General features: G+C 45.2%; 2 protein-coding genes across 2 annotated transcripts in view; one reads left to right on the forward strand and one right to left on the reverse strand.

Annotated features, from left to right (window-relative positions):
• The window catches only part of LOC311239458 (uncharacterized protein), a gene marked incomplete at its 3' end in the record, with an annotated part of 106,847 nt that overhangs the window by 62,276 nt on the left and 25,032 nt on the right, over positions 1-19,539 (forward strand). Inside the window, exon 5 of the mRNA XM_084327766.1 lies at positions 17,304-17,483. Coding sequence (XP_084183892.1) covers positions 17,304-17,483 — 180 coding nt within the window. The remainder of the gene's footprint in view (positions 1-17,303; positions 17,484-19,539) is intronic.
• Positions 1,359-3,385, reverse strand: LOC311238838 (uncharacterized protein; the record flags this gene model as incomplete). The annotated part of the gene is made up of 4 exons (XM_084327039.1): positions 3,330-3,385; positions 2,852-2,886; positions 1,400-2,364; positions 1,359-1,368 (listed from the first exon to the last, which is right to left on the reverse strand). The coding sequence occupies exons 3-4, from the start codon at positions 2,359-2,361 to the stop codon at positions 1,359-1,361; spliced, it is 972 nt and encodes a 323-aa protein (XP_084183165.1). The 5' UTR covers positions 2,362-2,364; positions 2,852-2,886; positions 3,330-3,385.

Raw genomic sequence — 19,539 nt, forward strand, 5'->3', positions numbered from 1 at the left:
CTATATATGCGGATATCATTTAAAAACTTAAATTTTACCATTTTAGTTCCCTTTAGACAACAAACATAATGCTAATGATGCACTTTAATTATGATAATTAGGTGGCCATTCACGGTCACTGTACTGAGGTGACGTGAGGGCGCATTCATAGTTTAACGCTCCTGTGTTCAGATCGCATTTTCATCAACTTTTACCGACCTGCTGACCTGTGAACTGTGAAAAAAGGTCTTGGAAAATGGAGTTCTTTTGTTTGAACCTGTTTTCATCCTTTAAAATCAATGCTGCCATCTACTGTCAGCTGGAAGGTAGTGTCGTTTGTCTACCATCTCATCTCAGGAGCAAACAACATCCCCATTTTATTTGTCTAACAAACAAAATATTAATCACAATCACTTGTCACATTAACATTTGTGAGTACATGTGTTTTCAACAAAAATATGACAAATTTAACACAACAGCCAGCACTTCATAAAATTTTATAAACATTATATAAAAAATACAATAAACATAACTTAGAACAATAACTATTTACAGCACACCATACATATTTATAAATTTTTTCATTCGCTCACTCATTCATACACTCATTCATCCAAACACCAGTAACACCAGAAACTAGCATCTTCGTCCTCCTCCTCCTCCCACTGGACACACATGGTGTGGAACCATTTGTGACAGTTGTCACACTGGACCCACGACACCAAACCCTCAGAGTCCACAGGGGGGTTCGCCTTTTTACACCGGCCACACCGCCAGATCCCCAGCTTCTGCCTCTTGGTGGTGTGACCTGCAGTTAAAAAGAAATTTATTATTATGACGCTGCTTGATTACAATATACCAAGGTCCAATAATAAGTAAGGGATAATGTATAGCTACGAGGTCATTGTCGCAAAATAATTGACCGACACGGAGTTTAAAATACCGAGGCGCAGCGCTGAGGTGTTTTAAACGTCAGTGAAGGTCAATTATTTTGCGACAATGATCGAGTAAAGCTATACATTATCCCGCTTATTACATGGCTAACTTACTAACAATATACCTAATTCATCGACAAGACTAGATCAAATGAAGACGCAGTTGTTCTGTGGCTCTGTCAGCCCAAATAAAGTGATTATTATTATCGGCAGCCGGCAGGTCTCTGGTCTGATTGCATGACTGAGTGCAGCTGTGCATATGCTGAGCAGCACTGATACAGTGTTGTAGTGGGCTTGATTGCGAACAGCTGCGCACAGCGGTCATTATTGTCCCACAGCGGTCATTATTGTGTGATAACGGACCTCTGACACGGGCTATTGACCAATCACAAGCAAGCATTTCGGCGAATGTGAAAACGCCATGTAATAAATATGAATAACTATCTATATAGTACTTTTCACACAGACCACATCCATCCAGAGGCTGAAGGATGTGAGAGGTGTGTGGCGGTAGGCACAGGAGAATGACCCTCTCCCTCTGTGCCGTCCGGACCAGCTCTGGATCCAGGTGGGACTGGTGACCGTCCATCACAAGCAGCAGCGGGCGCTCCTCCGTGGCATACTTCAGGAAGTGGTCGGTGAACCACTTCCTAAAAAGCTCTGAGTCAATGTACCCCGCTGGCGACTTCCCGTAGAGGGCATTGGGGACTCCCTCCCTATTGTAGGGCCCTCCTGGGTAGCCCCCCTTATAAATAATAAAAGGGGGGACGTCCTCCCCAGCCGCGTTGAGGCAGGCCAGGACCGTGATGTGTTCCCTGGTTCCCTGGGCCTGCCTGTAGGCGTGCTTCGTCCCACGGGGCACAACGACCTTCCTCCGGTTGGAGTCCATCTGAAACCCCGTCTCGTCACAGTTGTAAATATGACGGGGTTTCTCCCTCAGCCCGTGCTCCTCCATGGTGCTGGTGAGGAGCTTGAAGTATTCTTCTATGGCCCCCCTCTTAGCGCAGGCTGCCCTCCCACGGTCAATGGTGTCCGGGATCCGGATCGTGAGGCGATGGTGTTGCCTCTCCCTAAAATTGATCCACCACCCCTGGCCAAGGGATGTTTTTAGGTTCCCTGGGTGACGGAGGTTATAGATGGCCAGGGCGTGGGCCAGGACCTGCGACCTCGTCAGCGGAAACCCATAACTGGCAGAGTACAAGCAGTACTCCACCAGGGAACTCTCATCTTCAGGGGTCAGATAGGTGCCCCGGCCGATGTTGCAGGCCAGAGACACCTTTCCGCTGAGTCGGTCGATCAGGCTGGACTTAGGGACCTCGAACAACGTGGCTGCCCGCCTCGCACTCCACCTGCCTGCTCTGACCTCTGCAATGGCCTGATCCATGGCCTCCTGGGTCCACAGACGCACCTTCCTCTCCCTCTTCCGCATTTGCCGGATATTAGGCATGCTCTGCAAACACACAAAAATATTTTAAACAAGAAAGTAAAATAATATGAACTTTATTATTATTGTACGACTGACGAGTTTATTTTATTTGATTTATTTAGCACATTATTTAAAAAAAACAGTGCTAGGAGGGAACTTATGTGAGTGATTTATGATGAAATTAAATTAGATTTGAATTGTTTTTTTGAATATGGATAAGGAGGTTGTTGACCTCAATGATGAATTTAGTTTATTGCTATGGTTTGTTGGATATGAGTGAAATTCTGATGAAAAGATGCAGAACAATGGAAGGTATCAAGAACATCTTGCCTTTTGTTAATGAACTTGAATATGAATGAGCATGAAACCAAAATGATTATGCTGAAATATTACCAGACATGCAAACACACACACAACCTTACCTTCACCCAGTTCAGCATGGCAGCCTCACACACACACACACACACCTCCATTCACCTGTAGAGAAACAAACAAGCACACACAAACCTACCGTGTCTGCTGTGCTGTCTCTGGACTTTGTCACTGCTTCAGATGTTTTTTTATACAGAGATTGAGAGAGAGAGAGAGAGAGAGAGAAAACCAGTTCATTATTTTCCCCGCGAAAATTATTGTTCTCCCTTCGATTATTTTCGCGCAACCTCAGTTCATCACTCGTTCAGACAAACTTAGATCTCTTATTAAGATTACAAATGTACAACACATTTCGTCGGACAAAACACTGGCTATATATGCTAGCAACATAACCAAACAATCTGACTTCATCTTGGGGCGAGTGGGAGTTCGTGTTTAAGGAACAGGAAGCTACTTTTACTTGGAAATCAGCGTCGCCCCGAACACATTCGAACAATTATAACGTTGCAGTGGTACAAACGTTCACATCTAGTAGTCTTTAGATGACTAAATATAGATGAATACTCATGAAATTTGATATATATACTCTAAAATAAGTATGATTTCATATCACCTACCTTTCGACGTGAAAATCTGGTGGGGCTGTGAGGAAAGATCCAGAATGCCGCGCAAGATGGGGCGTGACCGAAGTTGGGTTTGGGCGTTCCCAGATAAAGAGGGTGACCGGGATTGGTTTACGTTCCGTTATATGTTATCCTCAAACATGACTTCAGCGGGTGACCAAGTTAATGAACATCACAGGCAAAGCTCCTTTGCAACCAGACAGAATTGTAGCATGACATGGTCGAAATTGCAAATTCTTACCTATACGTAACCATGAAGCATTTTCAACTTGGTAAGTTATAAGTTAAGTTATACATTTTATGAAATTCGTACTCTGCATTTGATCCATCCTAACAATTTTAGGAGCAGTGGACAGCCACACATGGCGGTGCCTGGGGACTCAACTCCAGTTGTAATGTCATTACTTTGGTCAAGGGCAATGGCAGTATATACCTAGCATGCATGTCTTTTTTGTGCTTGATACATTGATAAAGGACATGACTCTGAAGCTTATAGAAACTTTAAAGGGAGCACAGGATGTCCCCGTTGTCTGAAGAAAATCATAATACATACAAAGCAGACAATACTATGGATTGGATCAAATTAAACAATAAATTGTAGTTAGAGATGGTGGAGTGGTTTGAGATATTAAATTTGAATAGGGAAGTCGATGGAGAAATCGGTGTAAGTGTATCAATATGATATTGGCATGCAAAATATTGCGAGGTCTGGATGGTTCATTATGCTAGGACACATTAGGTGACAGGTCTGGATGGTCCATCATGCTAGGACACATTAAATCAAATCAAATCAAATTTATTTGTAAGACCCGACAATACACGTTCTGTTCCATTAGGGGCTCTGCTTGGCATCACTCTGCACACTCTCGCGTACGTGCACGCGCACTGAATAAATTCCACAAATGTACCTTTAATACCAGTATTAGTCTGACCACACCCCTCATCAGCTTACCTTCATAAGCAGGTGTGTGGTCACCTGCTCTCCTCCTTCTCGCTTTCACCACAAGGAAGTGCCTGGTAGTACCCCACTTGACGTGTTGTTAGTTGAAAAGAGTTGTGACGAGTTTACATTGTGCTTAATTTTTTCTTCTCTCACATCTGTTGTAAAGAAAAAGTTGGGTCATAATGTATTCCGCGGAGAGTAGACCCGCTAGACCTACTCTTCACCAGCGGTTCTCCATTCCCGCCTCCGTCGTGCGCCTTGGTGCTGGGCTGTTGCCACTTTCGTGGTTGCCGACCCAGCCCAGGAGGCAGCCGATGGATAGTTTGCCTCCGAAGAGCCGAGGAGTCGGTGCCGTCGCTCCGGCGATGGCCTGATCTCGACTCTGGTTCCTCTGGTTCCGGCGAATCGCCCGTTGGTGAACGGGGGGTTGTCTTGGAGCCAGAACATTTGCGACGCAAACTTTTCGCGTCTGCCCGTTCACGTCGCAAGATGGTAGCGTGCAGACGCGAACGGCCTGGGTTTGGGGAACTGCTGGAGACCAGCGAAGATGCATCCGGCTCTGGATTTCCAATGGAAACTGAGGACTTCATGGAAGAGGCGGACAGGTTTTTGTATGATGGCCCCGTGGAGGAGAGTATCCCTCCTCAGGAGACCCCGGAGGGGGGGGAAATGGCTCCATGGGGCTCCCTGTTCGAGGATGTCGAGGAACCACCTTGGCCTCATCAGCAGGATGCCCTACTGTCGGCCACATCAGACTGTGGCTCCTTGACCAGTCGCAGCCTGCTGCATGTGAGGGATGCGGGGTCGGTGGAGGAAGGTCCGCAGGGGGAACTGCAGGCTTTGTTTCCCGAGCTCATGGCGGTAGCCGACGCCGCAAACAGCGTGCCGCTGCCGCTGCCTGCACCTGTCCCTGATGATCTCATAGGTCATCCCTGGCAGCGTCCCCCAGTGAGAGGGGTGGACGTTGTCTACCCATTTTTCCCCTCAATGGGGGCCTATGTTCGTCGGGGTCAGGCGGTGTCCAACATCATGGGACTAACTCCCGCCTACGTACCAGTTACGCGGGTGTCGGGGTTAGTCAAAGGTATGGGGGAGGGCGTGCCTCGGCTTGACAGTCCGATGGCCGTGCTCCTCTGTCCGGATATGGTGTGGGAACCCCTATGCAAGCCGGTCCTCCAGGGGAAATCGGCTAGGCGATTGGCTTATTGGGGTGACCAGTCATTCATCGCTGGTACACAATCGCTGGCTGCGGCGTCTAACATCGCCCACCTGGCTAGATTTGTATCAGGGATCATGACGGGCGGCACGGATCTGAACGAGGTGAAATGCGATCAGATCACCCAGGCTGCGGGAGCTGTCCTGCACCTTTCTTAGGTGCTGGCCATAGCCATGGGGGAAGTGCGCGCCCTGGCCACCCTGGGCCAGCGTCATCTTTGGCTGGAGCAGGCCCGTGTGCCAGAGAAGAAGAGAGCTCCTCTTCTGACGGCCGCCCTCTCCGACGCTGGCCTGTTCGGGAAGGCCCTGCGGTTGATGACCTCAACATGCAGAGAGATGGCAGAGGAGAGGTCCATTCTCCAACCCCATTTTCCGCCTCCCGTCCTTGCCGGTGGAGTCAGAAGGCTTCCGCGACGTCGAGCTGTCTCCGTCGCCGCTACCACTGCCTCTGCCGCCGCTGCTGGCCCTTCCAAGAGGGCCAGGGGACGAAACGGCGCTTCTGCCACCGCCGGCCCATCCACGACCGGAGGAGACGGTAGGGAACGTCGTGTCCAGCAGACAGTAACCTACCGTCCCTCCGGGGCTCCTCGGGGTGGCAAGACTCGAGCGGCGCGAGGTGGCAGACGCCGCTGAGTGACTTTTCCTCTCTGTATCCCCCCTCTCTTTTACACCCTCCCTGGCCCCTCTATGATTTTGTGCCTTAGAACACTTTATAAATAAATAAAAAAGTTCCCCGATATAAGGGGGACTGTGTTTTGGCCGAACAAACTGTGTGTTTCTTCAACAATTCATATGGTGGGGTTGTGTATATATGAATCTGCCCTTTTACGTTGTGAGATGAGTCGTGTTGTGTTATGAGGTTAAGCAAGGTCTGCAACGTACACTCAGTAATAGGTTCTATTAGCTTGATGCTCCACATGCAGGTAGAAACTGGTGTTATTCCATTGCTTGAACTAAGTATGTGTCTCACAATGCTGTGTTGTTTAGTTGCAGTAATACTCGTACACGCACATTCCACGGCCTAGCCGTTTACTCTCGGTCAGCGTTTTTTACTATGTACGACATAGTCAACGGGTGTAGGATTCACACACAGGCGACTTGTGTTTTGTTGTAAAATCCTGTTCACATTTTTGTGGGTAGCGGGCATTGTATTAGCTTATGCTATGCATTGCATTCTACCGGAGGTTTTCAAAATGGCTACGGTTGTTTTCTGTGTGTAGGGTATGAAGTGTGTTTTTCGTGAGGGGGTGTCGAATAAACCCCTCCTTTTCCCACTTGATTGGTTTAGGGGATTTTTGATCTCTTCTGCTGAGCCAGTCAGGGCCAAGCCGGTGGGACGTCTTGGCAGGGGGGGGGGTTATTCTGCCGACTCCTATTACAAGACAGGAGCCGGCAGGTTTCCCCGCCCGTTGTAGCGGTGTTGCTATGGCGACGCCTTCCATGAGTTGAGGTGTCTTAAAGGTGTCGAGTTAGGGCGTAGGGCTCACAGTTCTGCTGCGCCCGATTTATGTGTAAACTTGAGTCGGTTGGTCACGTGACTCACAGTTGGCATATCTTTTTCATGACTATAAACTCATGTGGGAAGGTGTTTCTGGGAGGGTCTGGTCTTACACTCTGATTAAAAAGAGTGACTGGATTAAAATCATGTGAAAACAGGTTTTTTACTCCCAGCTGTGCAGTTGGGTCATACGGGTGATGCTTTTTCTTTATTATTATAAAGAGTTGGATGTGTCTATATGGATTGGAAATGAGGGTCCCTGATGGAAACTAGACTAACGTCTTTCTCAGGTCTGCCTCCCCTTAACCAATTGTGTGTATTGCGCCGTACTGGGTTGTACCCTTTCTGCAATCTGTTGGGTAAAGTTTTTCATTCATTCATTCATGGAGTTGATTGCATCTCGCCCCTCTTGTCGTTCCCCTGGGCGTCTTGGGGATTCAATAAGATGGTCTAAACAGCCTATTGTTGATGTGGGTATGTCAAAACGCACACATAGTGCTAGCTCAGGATGTTCTGTTGGACATTAGCTGACTGGCGCGCCTTGATTGCTTGGGGTTAAAACAGCATTTTTATGAAGCAATTGGGATGGGGTTTTTTTCCTCTTCCGACACCCTGTGTGGTTGTCGATGGGTTCCCGTTCATGTCAGGGGATGATAACGGAATGGATCTGAACATATGGGGAAGGGTCTCACGCCCTGGGGGTGGGCCGCCGGGTGCGGTTCGTACCGAAACGTCTGTGTGGCGCCTTCTTTTTATGTTTTAGGATCAACACGCATATCTGCCCCTTCTCCTCGGGTTGGCAGGTCGGCGTGGTTAGGGCACGGGACTGGTTCTGGTCGCGCTGGTCCAGATCGGTTACACCCGTTGTCCGCCGGGGATGCAGATCTGCTGTTCTGGTACCCTGAGGGACTTGGGCTTTTTTCAGGGGGAAAAAGTGCTAGGTCGGTCCGGGTGTCGCAGGGTTGAGCGTTATGGAACCCTTGTTGGGTACGTTGTATTCTGCACTGTCGTAATGGCTTACGGCCGTGCCAACCTGTACGCGCCCGATCTCGTCGGATCTCGGCCGCTATGCAGGTTGGTCTTGGTTGGTACTTGGTTGGGTGACCTCCTGGGAATACCGAGTGCGGGGTGCTGGGGCTGGTCTTCCATTTTTTACGCTCTTCTCTTACGCATGGCGAAGAGGGGCCTGTTGGGGTGGTTTTGGCCTCCTCGGGGGACCCTGTGCTCCCCGTATCACCGGGCCCGGTCCGGGGTAATGTTTCGTTGACCCGTAGGCCCGGGATGACCTTGTTGGAAACCGGAACCCGGGCTGCGGCAGTGCCGCAGGTGTGTTTTGGGGTTTCTTTCCTGAGGGGTTATGGGACCAACCATTGCATAGGGTAACGCCTGGGTGGTTGGTTCTCTGGTGTGTTGCTGCAGTGTCAACTCCCGGGTTCACCGGTTGAGGGTGCCCCTGCACGTTCATGACGTCTGCCGATCGTGTCAGCCTTCTCTGTAGAGCTGCCGCGGTATTGATATTTTCCTTACCGCACTAATTTGCGAAATATTTCCTACCGCCGCGGTTATTACCGCACAGTGCGCACAAAAAAAGAAAAAAGTTTGAATGCATTTTTTTTTTTTTTTAGTAGTCTACTCTTATAGCCTGCCTCTAGTCTAATGGCGCTTTTCCACTGCATAGTACCTACTCGACTCGACCCGCTTTAGGCACCTGGTACTTTGTTCCTTTTCCACTGCAGCCAGGTACTACTCCGTTTGTCTCCGTGTGGGGATGCAGGCGGGGCCGCTCGCTTGTGTACACTGAAAGCTCCGTGTCCGAGGGCTTGCAGCAAGCCAGAGTTTAACACAGTTTAAATCAATCAATCAATCAATAACAACATTAACCATACTCTCGTTGCGTCTATTCTGCCAAAGCTAACGTTACCTCTCATTGTGTATTCTACCAAGCAACCCGGGTTTAACGTTACCTCTCGTGTATATCAGCTGACGGTAGTATTAGGCTAATAACAACAACCAACTTAACACATCAGCGATCTTGTTGTGACACTAAACTCTCCGCTCGGTGGTAAATTGGGTTGATGTCGGTTTTGTTTCATCAATAAATAAGGCAGAATACACAGTGAATCCATTCTTTTTTGTTTATTGCACTTGGTTCTGTCGCAAACAAATCCTGAATGAAATGCATCCTTAGCGAGGCAGTAAAGATGGCAGCGTTCTGTTTTTGTTCAGAGCCTCCAAACTGTGACGCGTCTCTCTTCTGACCAGTCAGTGGTCTGCAATGTTTCACATGACTTTTCTGGTACCACTTCTACCCAATAGGGTCGCTTGGAACCGAGTAGGGTATATCTGCAAAGCCGCAAGCCAACTTTATTATTATGATAAAAAACAGCGGTGACGCGGTATTCAGCCTAACTCTGCGGTGAGCGTGATGCAACAGCGATACCGCGGTAATGCGGTTATCGCGGCAGCTCTACTTCTCTGTGGAGGCTTGGTTATGCGACAACGCCAGCATACGCCCCTTCCGCCGGCCCATGGGGACATTAACGTTAGGTTATGACTATAACCAAGTTCTGTTAATTAGGGGTGACGCTTGGCATCCGACGGCCGCTGCAGCCCTTGACCTCACCTTGTGGTGAAAGCTTGGGAAGGAGGAGAGCAGGTGACCACACACCTGCTTATGAAGGTAAGCTGATGAGGGGTGTGGTCAGACTAATACTGGTATTAAAGGTACATTTGTGGAATTTATTCCGTGCGCGTGCACGTACGCGAGAGAGTGCAGAGTGATGCCAAGCGTCACCCCTAATTAACAGAACTTGGTTATAGTCATAACCTAACGTTAATGTCCCCATGGGCCGGACACGTCTTCTTTAAACAAGTCAAGAAGAAACATCACAATAAATCAAGAACAAAACAAAAACACCATGAAATCCAAAATAAATAAATGAATAAATTAATGCAACACTCCCAGACATACCCCATGCGAAGGTAAGGAAAAACTCACTAAAAACCTAGCAATAGGAAAAAAGCACAACAGGCAATGTGGAGGGGAGAAACCTTAGAAGGGCCGTTCAAGGGGGGATCTCCCTTAGATGTCGGTGATAGTAATGTTGCTATAAAACAGGCAAAACAGTTGGTAAGCATGTACATATATACGTGTAATGAAACACAAATAAGTACATGCAATAGCAACTGGGGTACTGATAAAAGCTACAGGTAGTCTCTATATATCTCAATCACCTACTCGAGATATAAACCCGCGGCCGCTCGATATCCCCCGGCGAGGTGCTAAACTCGCCAAGTTCTCGAGTCAATTACTATTTCTGTCTAGATTACTTCAAGTCCCTGGTCTAGTTATATCCAGTTGATATGAAATGTAATCATGAAGAGTTGTTAATCTCTTCTTGTTTGTAATAAACCGAATGTATGTCTAGGAGAACTCTTATAGACTATAATAACATATTATATTATTATTATTACCATCATTATTATCATCATTTTACGAAAGGACTTGTAATACTGCTCATTTGAAAGCTTGGTTGTATTACTACTTTGTTAATAAGTATTACCACTGTACTAACACGTAATCATTGCTTGCACGCCCCTGTCCTCCTCTCCTCCTCCGCCAGCGGGACCGACCATCAAATCCTGCAGTGATTTAGACGATCGATTTGCCACATAGCTCGACAGAGTCCGTCGGACACAGAGATACCGGAACCCGCAAACAACAAACATTGTCATGTATAGTATTTATACAGTACATAGCATATATATATATATCTTCTAGCTGAAAAGCATTAACCAGTCAATTGATTCAATCTGTACCATAGGACATAGTCACCTTAGAGGAAATCAGGGCGTCGGCCAGCATCGTGGCCCATTGCTGGCAGAAAGCAGTGCTCGAACTCAATGGATTATAGAAAGTCATCTTTATTTTAAAGGAAGTTACAAAAAAGGACTGTTTTGGAAATGCCCATTACAGTTTAAAAGATTATATAATACAAAACATCTCATCTCTTAACACTTTGAGCGCCACGCCTGGTTTTCCGTTTTACCGCTTGAATGCCACCATCGGCGCCAATGTTAACGTTAATATCGCCTAATCTATGTTTTAAATTATGGCTATGTGTCTGTCTAATCTGCCCATCGCATTATCAAAGACTATTTTCCAGTCAGTGCTGTGAAGGCAGATTGTTTTTTTATCGCGTCGTTTCCGTTTCAGAGCAGTTAGAAAAGCCCCCGTTTTGATATAAAAAACAGCTCATTCTGGAGCATTCTATGAAAATCGTCTTTTAGTGGAATATTCCACAACGTTGATATTCGTCGGCCTTTTTATGAATCGTTTTCAAATAAACGCTAGATGATCAATATTATACGTGCACGCAAGCACATTACGGCCGCGCACTGATAATCGCTCCGTTGATTTCCTCACAGACTTTTACAGTGAAACCGAAAGAATTTCATTTCACAAAACAGCTTATAACTTCATCAAACTTACTCTGATTATCCTACCACTGATAACATAGAGTCCTTACCTGACATCAGATGGTATCCAACTGGTATATTCCAATTCCTGATCACCATTCGAAAAAATCGATACGTGTATGGATCCAACGCGATACAGTAGAACTCCATGATCCGCGGGGCTCTGAGGCTCCAGAATGAACTCTGGTAACCCCGGCTGGATCAGTGAACTGGAAAATGTGGAGTACCGGATTTTTTCCCCCATTCATTTTCATTGAGTCCATTCCAAAATCACTTATGTCATCTGGGAGACGACAGGGGGCGCTTTTTTCCACAGTGATCGCCGGCGCCCCTCGGCTATACTCGGGTAGGCTTGGGTGATGCAATAATTTTTCAGATCGCAAAAAAAATAAAAAATTCAGAGAAATCTCGTGAGTGGCATTCTACGTCACTATTAAAAACCAGAGAAATCTCGTGAGTGGCACTCAAAGTGTTAAGATCGCAAAGGCCTGACACGGCTTGTGCCTGCCATGGAAAACTCTGAAATTCTGGTCTCTCGAATGGGAACAGTCATTTTTATATCATGTCAAGACCTCTGTTCTATTGGCCCAAAAACAGTGATATCACTGTGATGTCATTTCACTAGCCAACCAACGTACACTACATAATGACCATTCTCCTCCCCTCCTAGTTGTCATTGGCTGCCGTCTACTCCACTGATTTGTAACTTAAAGAGTGGAAAGTCCCTCTGGAACAGAGAGGCTCCGTACATTCCTCTGGGCTCCAGTCAGTATTGAGAGGGAAGAACTGGCCTGTGTAGTGTACAATATACAATATACCTGTACTATATACAATATATATTGTATATTGTATTGTATATATATATATATATACAATATACCTGTACCAATCATTGGTTACATGTTTTACTCTATGCAGGCAGGACAGGCAAGAGTTAACATGTGCCGACCTGCTCTCAGCTCGGGCCTGCTCTTAGCTCAAGGCCACAGATAGAGAGAGCACATTCCCCCCCCCCCTCTAACAGAGACTGCACTTATCAAAAAAGGCTTCTGCCTCCATTCCGACTGCACATTAACTGTAACATAGTTTTAAAGTGTATAAGGAGTATACAGGTCATATACATAGCTCCAATCATATATAATAAACATTCGGTTTATTACAAACAACAACTCTATGCAGGCACGACAGGCAAGGGTTAACCTGTGCCAACCTGCTGTTTTTCATTCTGACTTGTGCAGAGCAGCCGGTTGGAGCTGCATTCTTATCGTTAACTCCTTCTACATGGGCCTCTCTCGTTCTGACAGTAAGAGGAGAAGACGAGGCAGGCTGTTTGTATACAAGTTATACAAGTGTGCACCCGTCATAGAGAGCTGTCTCCTCTGCCACGGATCTTCACATATAGACACATACAGTAACATATGCCTAGATCTAAAACAGATATATACCATAAACATATGCTTAAACCTTTTACATCCCACAATTGACAGAGAGAACAGGATGTCATTATTAACTAGTGTCACTAGTTGGCTGTGACACTTTACAGGTACATAAGAACATTTTGAAAGATTTAAAATAGAGCTGATGGCTGATCCATTTGAGGTATGGGGGCGGCGTAGAGAGGATCGCATCCTCCTGGCCATCATCAAGGGACGTCCACCCCTCCGGTCATCACCACGAGACATCCACTCACAGGGAGACGGGGACAGGCGTTAGACAGTTTGCGTGTTTGTGATGGGCGGACATAGCAATAGATACATGTAGTAAGCATATATGTGAATAGAATAGAACCCAGCAATGAACTACAACAGGCATGGTTTAGATGTTGTAGGTCGGACAGAAGACTGTATGAAGCTGATCCATGACCTCAATGGTGCAACCAATGTGGGGGTAGAACAGTCACTGCAATATTTGCCATCACACTGAGACATCCACCACCTTGGTCAACGCTACGAGACAACCACTCAGAGAGATGGGGAGATAGGGGCAGGGGTTATATAGTTCCCATGCTTGTAGTGGGCAGAGTTGGAGCAATAAATACATGTAGTGGGCATATATATGCATTAGTGCTGTCAGGCGATCATTTTTTTTTATCTAATTAATTACAGGATTTGTAATGAATTAATCGCATTTTAATGGCATATTAATCGCATAACCATTTTAGGCCTGATATTTTATATTCTATAATCATATTTCAAATTGCATGTGTCCGGATGGCAGAATTCAGTACTGTATCTACAAAACCTTCTGTTTAATCATCTTCCCTTTATTCATTTGCTTAGATTTTTCAGGTCTGGTCAATTTTAGCATGGTGTTATTCACAGTAAAAAAAAATTTAATTGATATTCTCATTTGGTTCATTACAATTTACTCAAGCCTAGTAACAGACACAGTATTTCTGACACTGGGAATACATTCCATGAGATCCATAGATGTCCCTAGAATCAGATACCAAGAACATGCAAATGGACCATTAAAAAAGAAAAAGGAAAAAAATCTGTAAATGTTTATTCTACGTTTTAATGGAATGAATGAGATAAAAAATAAATAAGACATTTTAGTAAAGTTTTTTATTAAAGGTGCCATGCATTATAAATGTCATTTTTCAGTCTCTAGCATTGTATTATAGTAATAGGAGTTCGTATCAATGTGTTTTTGGGCCTAAATACTATATTGGCGAATTCCTCAGTTACAGCCCATCCCCTATTTGCCTCTAGTAAATCAGGTCATGTTGATTTGACGACCTGGTGCACGTCACAGGGCGCTGTGGATAGATGCCCGCCCCCATTCTACCTAGACTAGACAGCGAGTGAAGCTGCGGGGCGAGAGGAAGAGAGAGCCGAGAGGGAGCCGAGAGAAAGGAAGAGAGAGGGAGAGAGGGAGAGAGAGGGGGCACTTGGGGGGGGGGGGGGGGTCCGCGCGACACACACACACCTCCGAACGGGAGAGTGATAGAAAGAAAAAAAAGAAGAGAGAGGGAGGGAGGGAGAGAGAGGGGGCACTTGGGGGGGGGGGGGGGGGTGACCTGCCACACGGAGGTCCGCGCGAAACACACACACCTCCGAACGGGAGAGTGATAGAAAGAAAAAAAAGAAGAGAGAGGGAGGGAGGGAGAGAGAGGGGGCACTTGGGGGGGGGGGGGGGGACCTGCTGCACGGAGGTCCGCGCGAAACACACACACCTCCGAACGGGAGAGTGATAGAAAGAAAAAAAAGAAGAGAGAGGGAGGGAGGGAGAGAGAGGGGGCACTTGGGGGGGGGGGGGGGACCTGCTGCACGGAGGTCCGCGCGACACACACACACCTCCGAACGGGAGAGTGATAGAAAGAAAAAAAGGAAGAGAGAGGGAGGGGCTTCTCTCTCTCTCTCTCTCTCTCTCCTCTCTCTCTCTCTCTCTCTCTCTCTCTCTCTCTCTCTCTCTCTCTCTCATGGTATAAATGATTATTTGTGTAAATATATGGTTATACGCCGACCATTAAGAAAATACATGTTAGTTTAGGAATAAGGGGCAGGTAACTATATAACTATAAGATGTATTCTTCTTCCTGCTCCTTTTGTCCATGGAATGACTATTTATGATTTTTTAATGAAGAAACTATGATTGTATTATTCCATGTGGCAAATAAAAACTCTGAACTGAACTGAACTCTCTCTCTCTTCCCCCCCCTCCCTCCCTCCCTCTACCAGTGCAGCCTGTGGTCTGACTGTCACTCAAAGTGCTTATGGGCGGGGCCATAACAGCCTGATTTCTCGAGGCTGAAAAATGATGGTTTCGAGTACTTGATTAGAAATATAAAACAATGAATTTTTTTGAAAAAAAAATTACAAATGTCTTCAATAGACTAACAGGAATTGTGTAAAGTTGCCCAAATAGTGCTAGGAATAGCAGTGCATAACCCCTTTAATACATTTTTTTAATAAATTGAGTTAATTTTCATAACGCGATAATTTGCTGTGTAATTAATTAATCGAATGAACGTGATAAACTGACAGCCATAATATGCATACATGGTGACACTGACAATAGAATTAAAGTATATAAGATAATTGTGAAATGAAGTAATGGATAGAACTAAGAGCTACTGCAAGCGTATGTAAATAGGATGAGATGCAAGACGATGGCTCAGGGCCATTATGCCCCGGGGTGCAGGAGAAACCACTCAGAATAGGTCAAGGCAGAGCAGGTAAGGTTCAACGCTGCAGGCCAGACAGCAGTGTTAATTTTGGCAGCTATTTTCATTTTAGTTTTAGTCTTAGTCATGTGTCAAGTGCTCCTTTTTCGTTTCTCATCATATTTAGTCATCTGCATTTATTTTTCGTTTAGTCAGTTTTAGTCAACTAAATGTCTGAGCATTTTAGTCTTAGTCAGTGTTAGTCTCGATTTAGTCTTTTTTGTTTTTGTCTAGTTTTCGCTAATGAAAAAGGCATTTTATATTTTTATATTGTAAATAATGCAATTCTATTTATTAAGTATAGTCTAGCCAAAACCCTATCAGCTGATTCACAATAAGTTCAGTAGAAGGCTAGAAGCCCAATAGTAACCAAACATTCCTTGAAATAGTCAATAGATTCAGAAATAGTCAGATTTAAATAGCTTATATATTTTTTAACCAACAAAGGAACATTAGGATAGTGTAAATACTCAGTACACACTGATTGCAATTCTCACTGGGACCTACTGTACAAATTTCACACACATCACACACACATTCCCTTTTGTCCCTCGAGTCGTACCGTATATCGCTGACGTCACTTTAAACTTAAAATGGGGGCCCCCATCAGAGCATTCGGCTAACAACATTAGCTTAGCGAACCTGCCACCGCACTTCTATGTGCATAAAGTGTGGTAACAAAATATCACAGCCCCTAAGACTGGGAGCGTTCTAACTCTACTGAGCATGTACCCAACATTATATGAAAAATAAAAAGTCATTACGATGTTTTAGTGCACTTCAAGCGCTAAAGGGATTCATAACTTATAGCAGGGTCAATCTCAGTGTTAGTACTCGTCTGTTTCTTTTCTTTTCATACCAACATTACCTTTTTAAGTGAACGTGGTCTTGTCCTTATTTAATATTGTATCCATGTGTAATGTTGATAGTAGTGGGTGTACACAGATGAAAGAGAGCAAGTCTCTGTCTGGGATATACTGTAGGTCCCGACTCCCAGGCTATTAGCCTAGCCATCCTCTCAGCCTCCGTCGTCTTAAATGCTATGTTCTTTTGGTAGAACTGTTCGGCTGCCGCAGGAGTGTTGAGAGAGTAGCAGATTCCGTTCATGGTTATTGGTATAAGCTGTAGTCACGAGAGACCTGGGACGCGGTTTTTAGCCTATGTTATGTAGCTTGGCTTTTAGCCATAAACGCTGCAGAGCTTAACCCAGAAACGGGAAATGCTGAAATAATAACGTCAATTATTCTAAAAGTTATAATTATTTTGTCTCATCTTGTTTTAGTCAACATAAATTAAGAGAGAATTCGTCATGGTTTTTGTAAACAAAATTTTTGTGTCCTCAAGTTGTGGTCAACGATATTTAATTAATAATTTAGTGACGTTAGCGTCACATGGTCTCCATGTGAAAAACCTCCGTTGACGAACATCTTCCGTCATCATTTTAGTTGACACAATTAACACTGCCAGACAGAAGGCGATATGAGGCTGTTCCATGGGTATTTACATAAATACAGATGCAGGAGGCTCATAATGACCATTTTCAGGCAGCAATACGATCTGACAAAATCAGATCTTTACGACATGATCTCAGGAACCAACTGCCTATGTATAGAAGACACTGACCGTTGAAAGCCAATACTGCGATGTCTGGTTGTCCCCCTGCAGGCCCTGCTAACAGCCGTGACGTCCCAACACATAGAGATCCATGAGGGAACCGTGCTCCAGCCAGTACGGACCTGCTACAACATCTACCTGGCCAGCAAGAACCTCATCAACCAGACCACGGCCAAAGCCACACTCACGCAGATGCTCAACGTCATCTTCGCCCGCATGGAGAACCAGGCGGTAAGACGATGCTCACTGAAAACTGTATGAGCAACATGAGCCCCAGGGCTGACCCCGGCTCTAGACATTCAACATGAGCCCCAGGGTTGACCCCGGCTCTAGACATTCAACATGAGCCCCAGGGCTGACCCCGACTCAACACATTCTTAGCACCATGAGCCCCAGGGCTGACCTCAACTCAACACATTCTTAGCAACATGAGCCCCAGGGCTGACCCCAACTCAACACATTCTTAGCAATATGAAATCAAACAGTCCATTTAATGGAGAAATCTATGAAAATTGCTGCCTGTACTACATTATTGTTCTACTTTTATGTTTCGTGGTAATCAATGACCAATGTAGTATTTGTGATGAACCCTCGATGGCTCTTTGCGAACTCCCTCCCTGCATGTTACCTCTATTTTTTAATAGCGGCAACCATGTTTTATTATATTAAACACATTATTTTTTTTACATTGTTGTGATGCTAGAGTAATGGGTGTAATCTTCAGTGATTTAGGTGACAAACATGACACATATCTTCATCAACTGAGACGTTAGGACAACCCTAATGTAATGTTTGTTTGGAGCATTGAGCATTGAATATCAACAATGCTTAGTGAACAAAAGCGACTTGCTCTATAATTTTCAGTCACATTGACCCCAAAACATATTTTGAGTTTCATACACTTGTCACTTGTCATTTGCACACATTAATGTCACATACATGTGCACGCCCATTCCCATGTACATGCCCATGTCTACGTGCACACCCAGACCCACACACCAGCTCATTATGGATTGTGGGCCAATTACAACATGTATATATTGTGGACGATGGTATAGTAAAAATCCATACAGTTGCATGGATCCATGACAGTATACCTTAATATTCAGTAGACCTCCCGGGCCAGGGTTTCCGTTAGAAAATATTTTTTGCAGGTCTGAGTGTCCGGTAAATTTCAATCTACCGGAAAAATGGGATAAATTCCGGTCAGAGTTTATTGAGCTTAAAAACAATTGATAGGCCTATATAAAGAATGACATCCTCAAGGCATTTATAATATTTTAACTTAAAACTAGGCTACTTTTGCGTATATACAGTCATTAATATATTCCAAATAAAATAAGTCCCCGAGACTTCGTGCTGCTGCCGACTTGAGGTGTCGGTGGGCAGTCTGCCCGACATTAATAAACAGCAGTCTGTTATAATCACATTTTTATGAGCTAACGAATTCCGTTATATTGGACATTTGTATTAATTATATCAAGCGAAGAACTGAGAAATGTAGCAGAGAGACGGCAACATTATCGTGGGTTTGCGTGATGTATATCTCCACCTCCCAACGACTTGGTGCTGGTCATAATGTCCGGTGAAAATAATTCCCTCTAAGCACAATTTGATTATTTGAATTGTATTAAAATAGGCTAAAATTAAATAGCCTATGCGATGAACGAAACAATCATTACATTTGTTTCATCGTTGCTTCACCAAGCAGCCGGTCTAATAATGACAACGCTGTTGTCAGCGCGAGCTTGCTGCTGCTAGATTTGCGAGAAGCATCCAGCTGCAGACCCGCAGAGCAGCTGTGTTTTCAGGTCCGGTCTGGGGACCGCTCAGCAGCGCCCCCCACCCAACAGCTGAATTGCCAATGGCTGAATTGGAGTACTGCACTGTGCCGGCAAAGCTGGCGGGTTCTGTGGGTCTGCAGCTGCATGCTTTTCGCAAATCTAGCAGCAAGCTCTCGCTGACACAGCGTTGTCATTATTAGACCGGCTGCTTGGTGAAGCAACGATGAAACAAATGTAATTATTGTTTCGTTCATCGCATAGGCTATTTAATTTTAGCCTATTTTAATACAATTCAAATAATCAAATTGTGCTTAGAGGGAATTATTTTCACCGGACATTATGACTGGAGAGATTAAATATGTCGGACTTCAACAGATTTTGCCGGTCAAATACCGGTAATTACCGGCTAACGGAAACGCTGCTCCCGGCCCTATTTGCAGCCTGCTTGGCTTAGGAGCCATTTTCTATATTAAAAAAAAAGAGGCTCATGGTTGTTTTCCAAT

This window comes from Notolepis coatsorum, assembly GCF_963971535.1.
Source record: "Notolepis coatsorum genome assembly, chromosome: 13".
NCBI lineage: Eukaryota > Metazoa > Chordata > Actinopteri > Aulopiformes > Paralepididae > Notolepis > Notolepis coatsorum.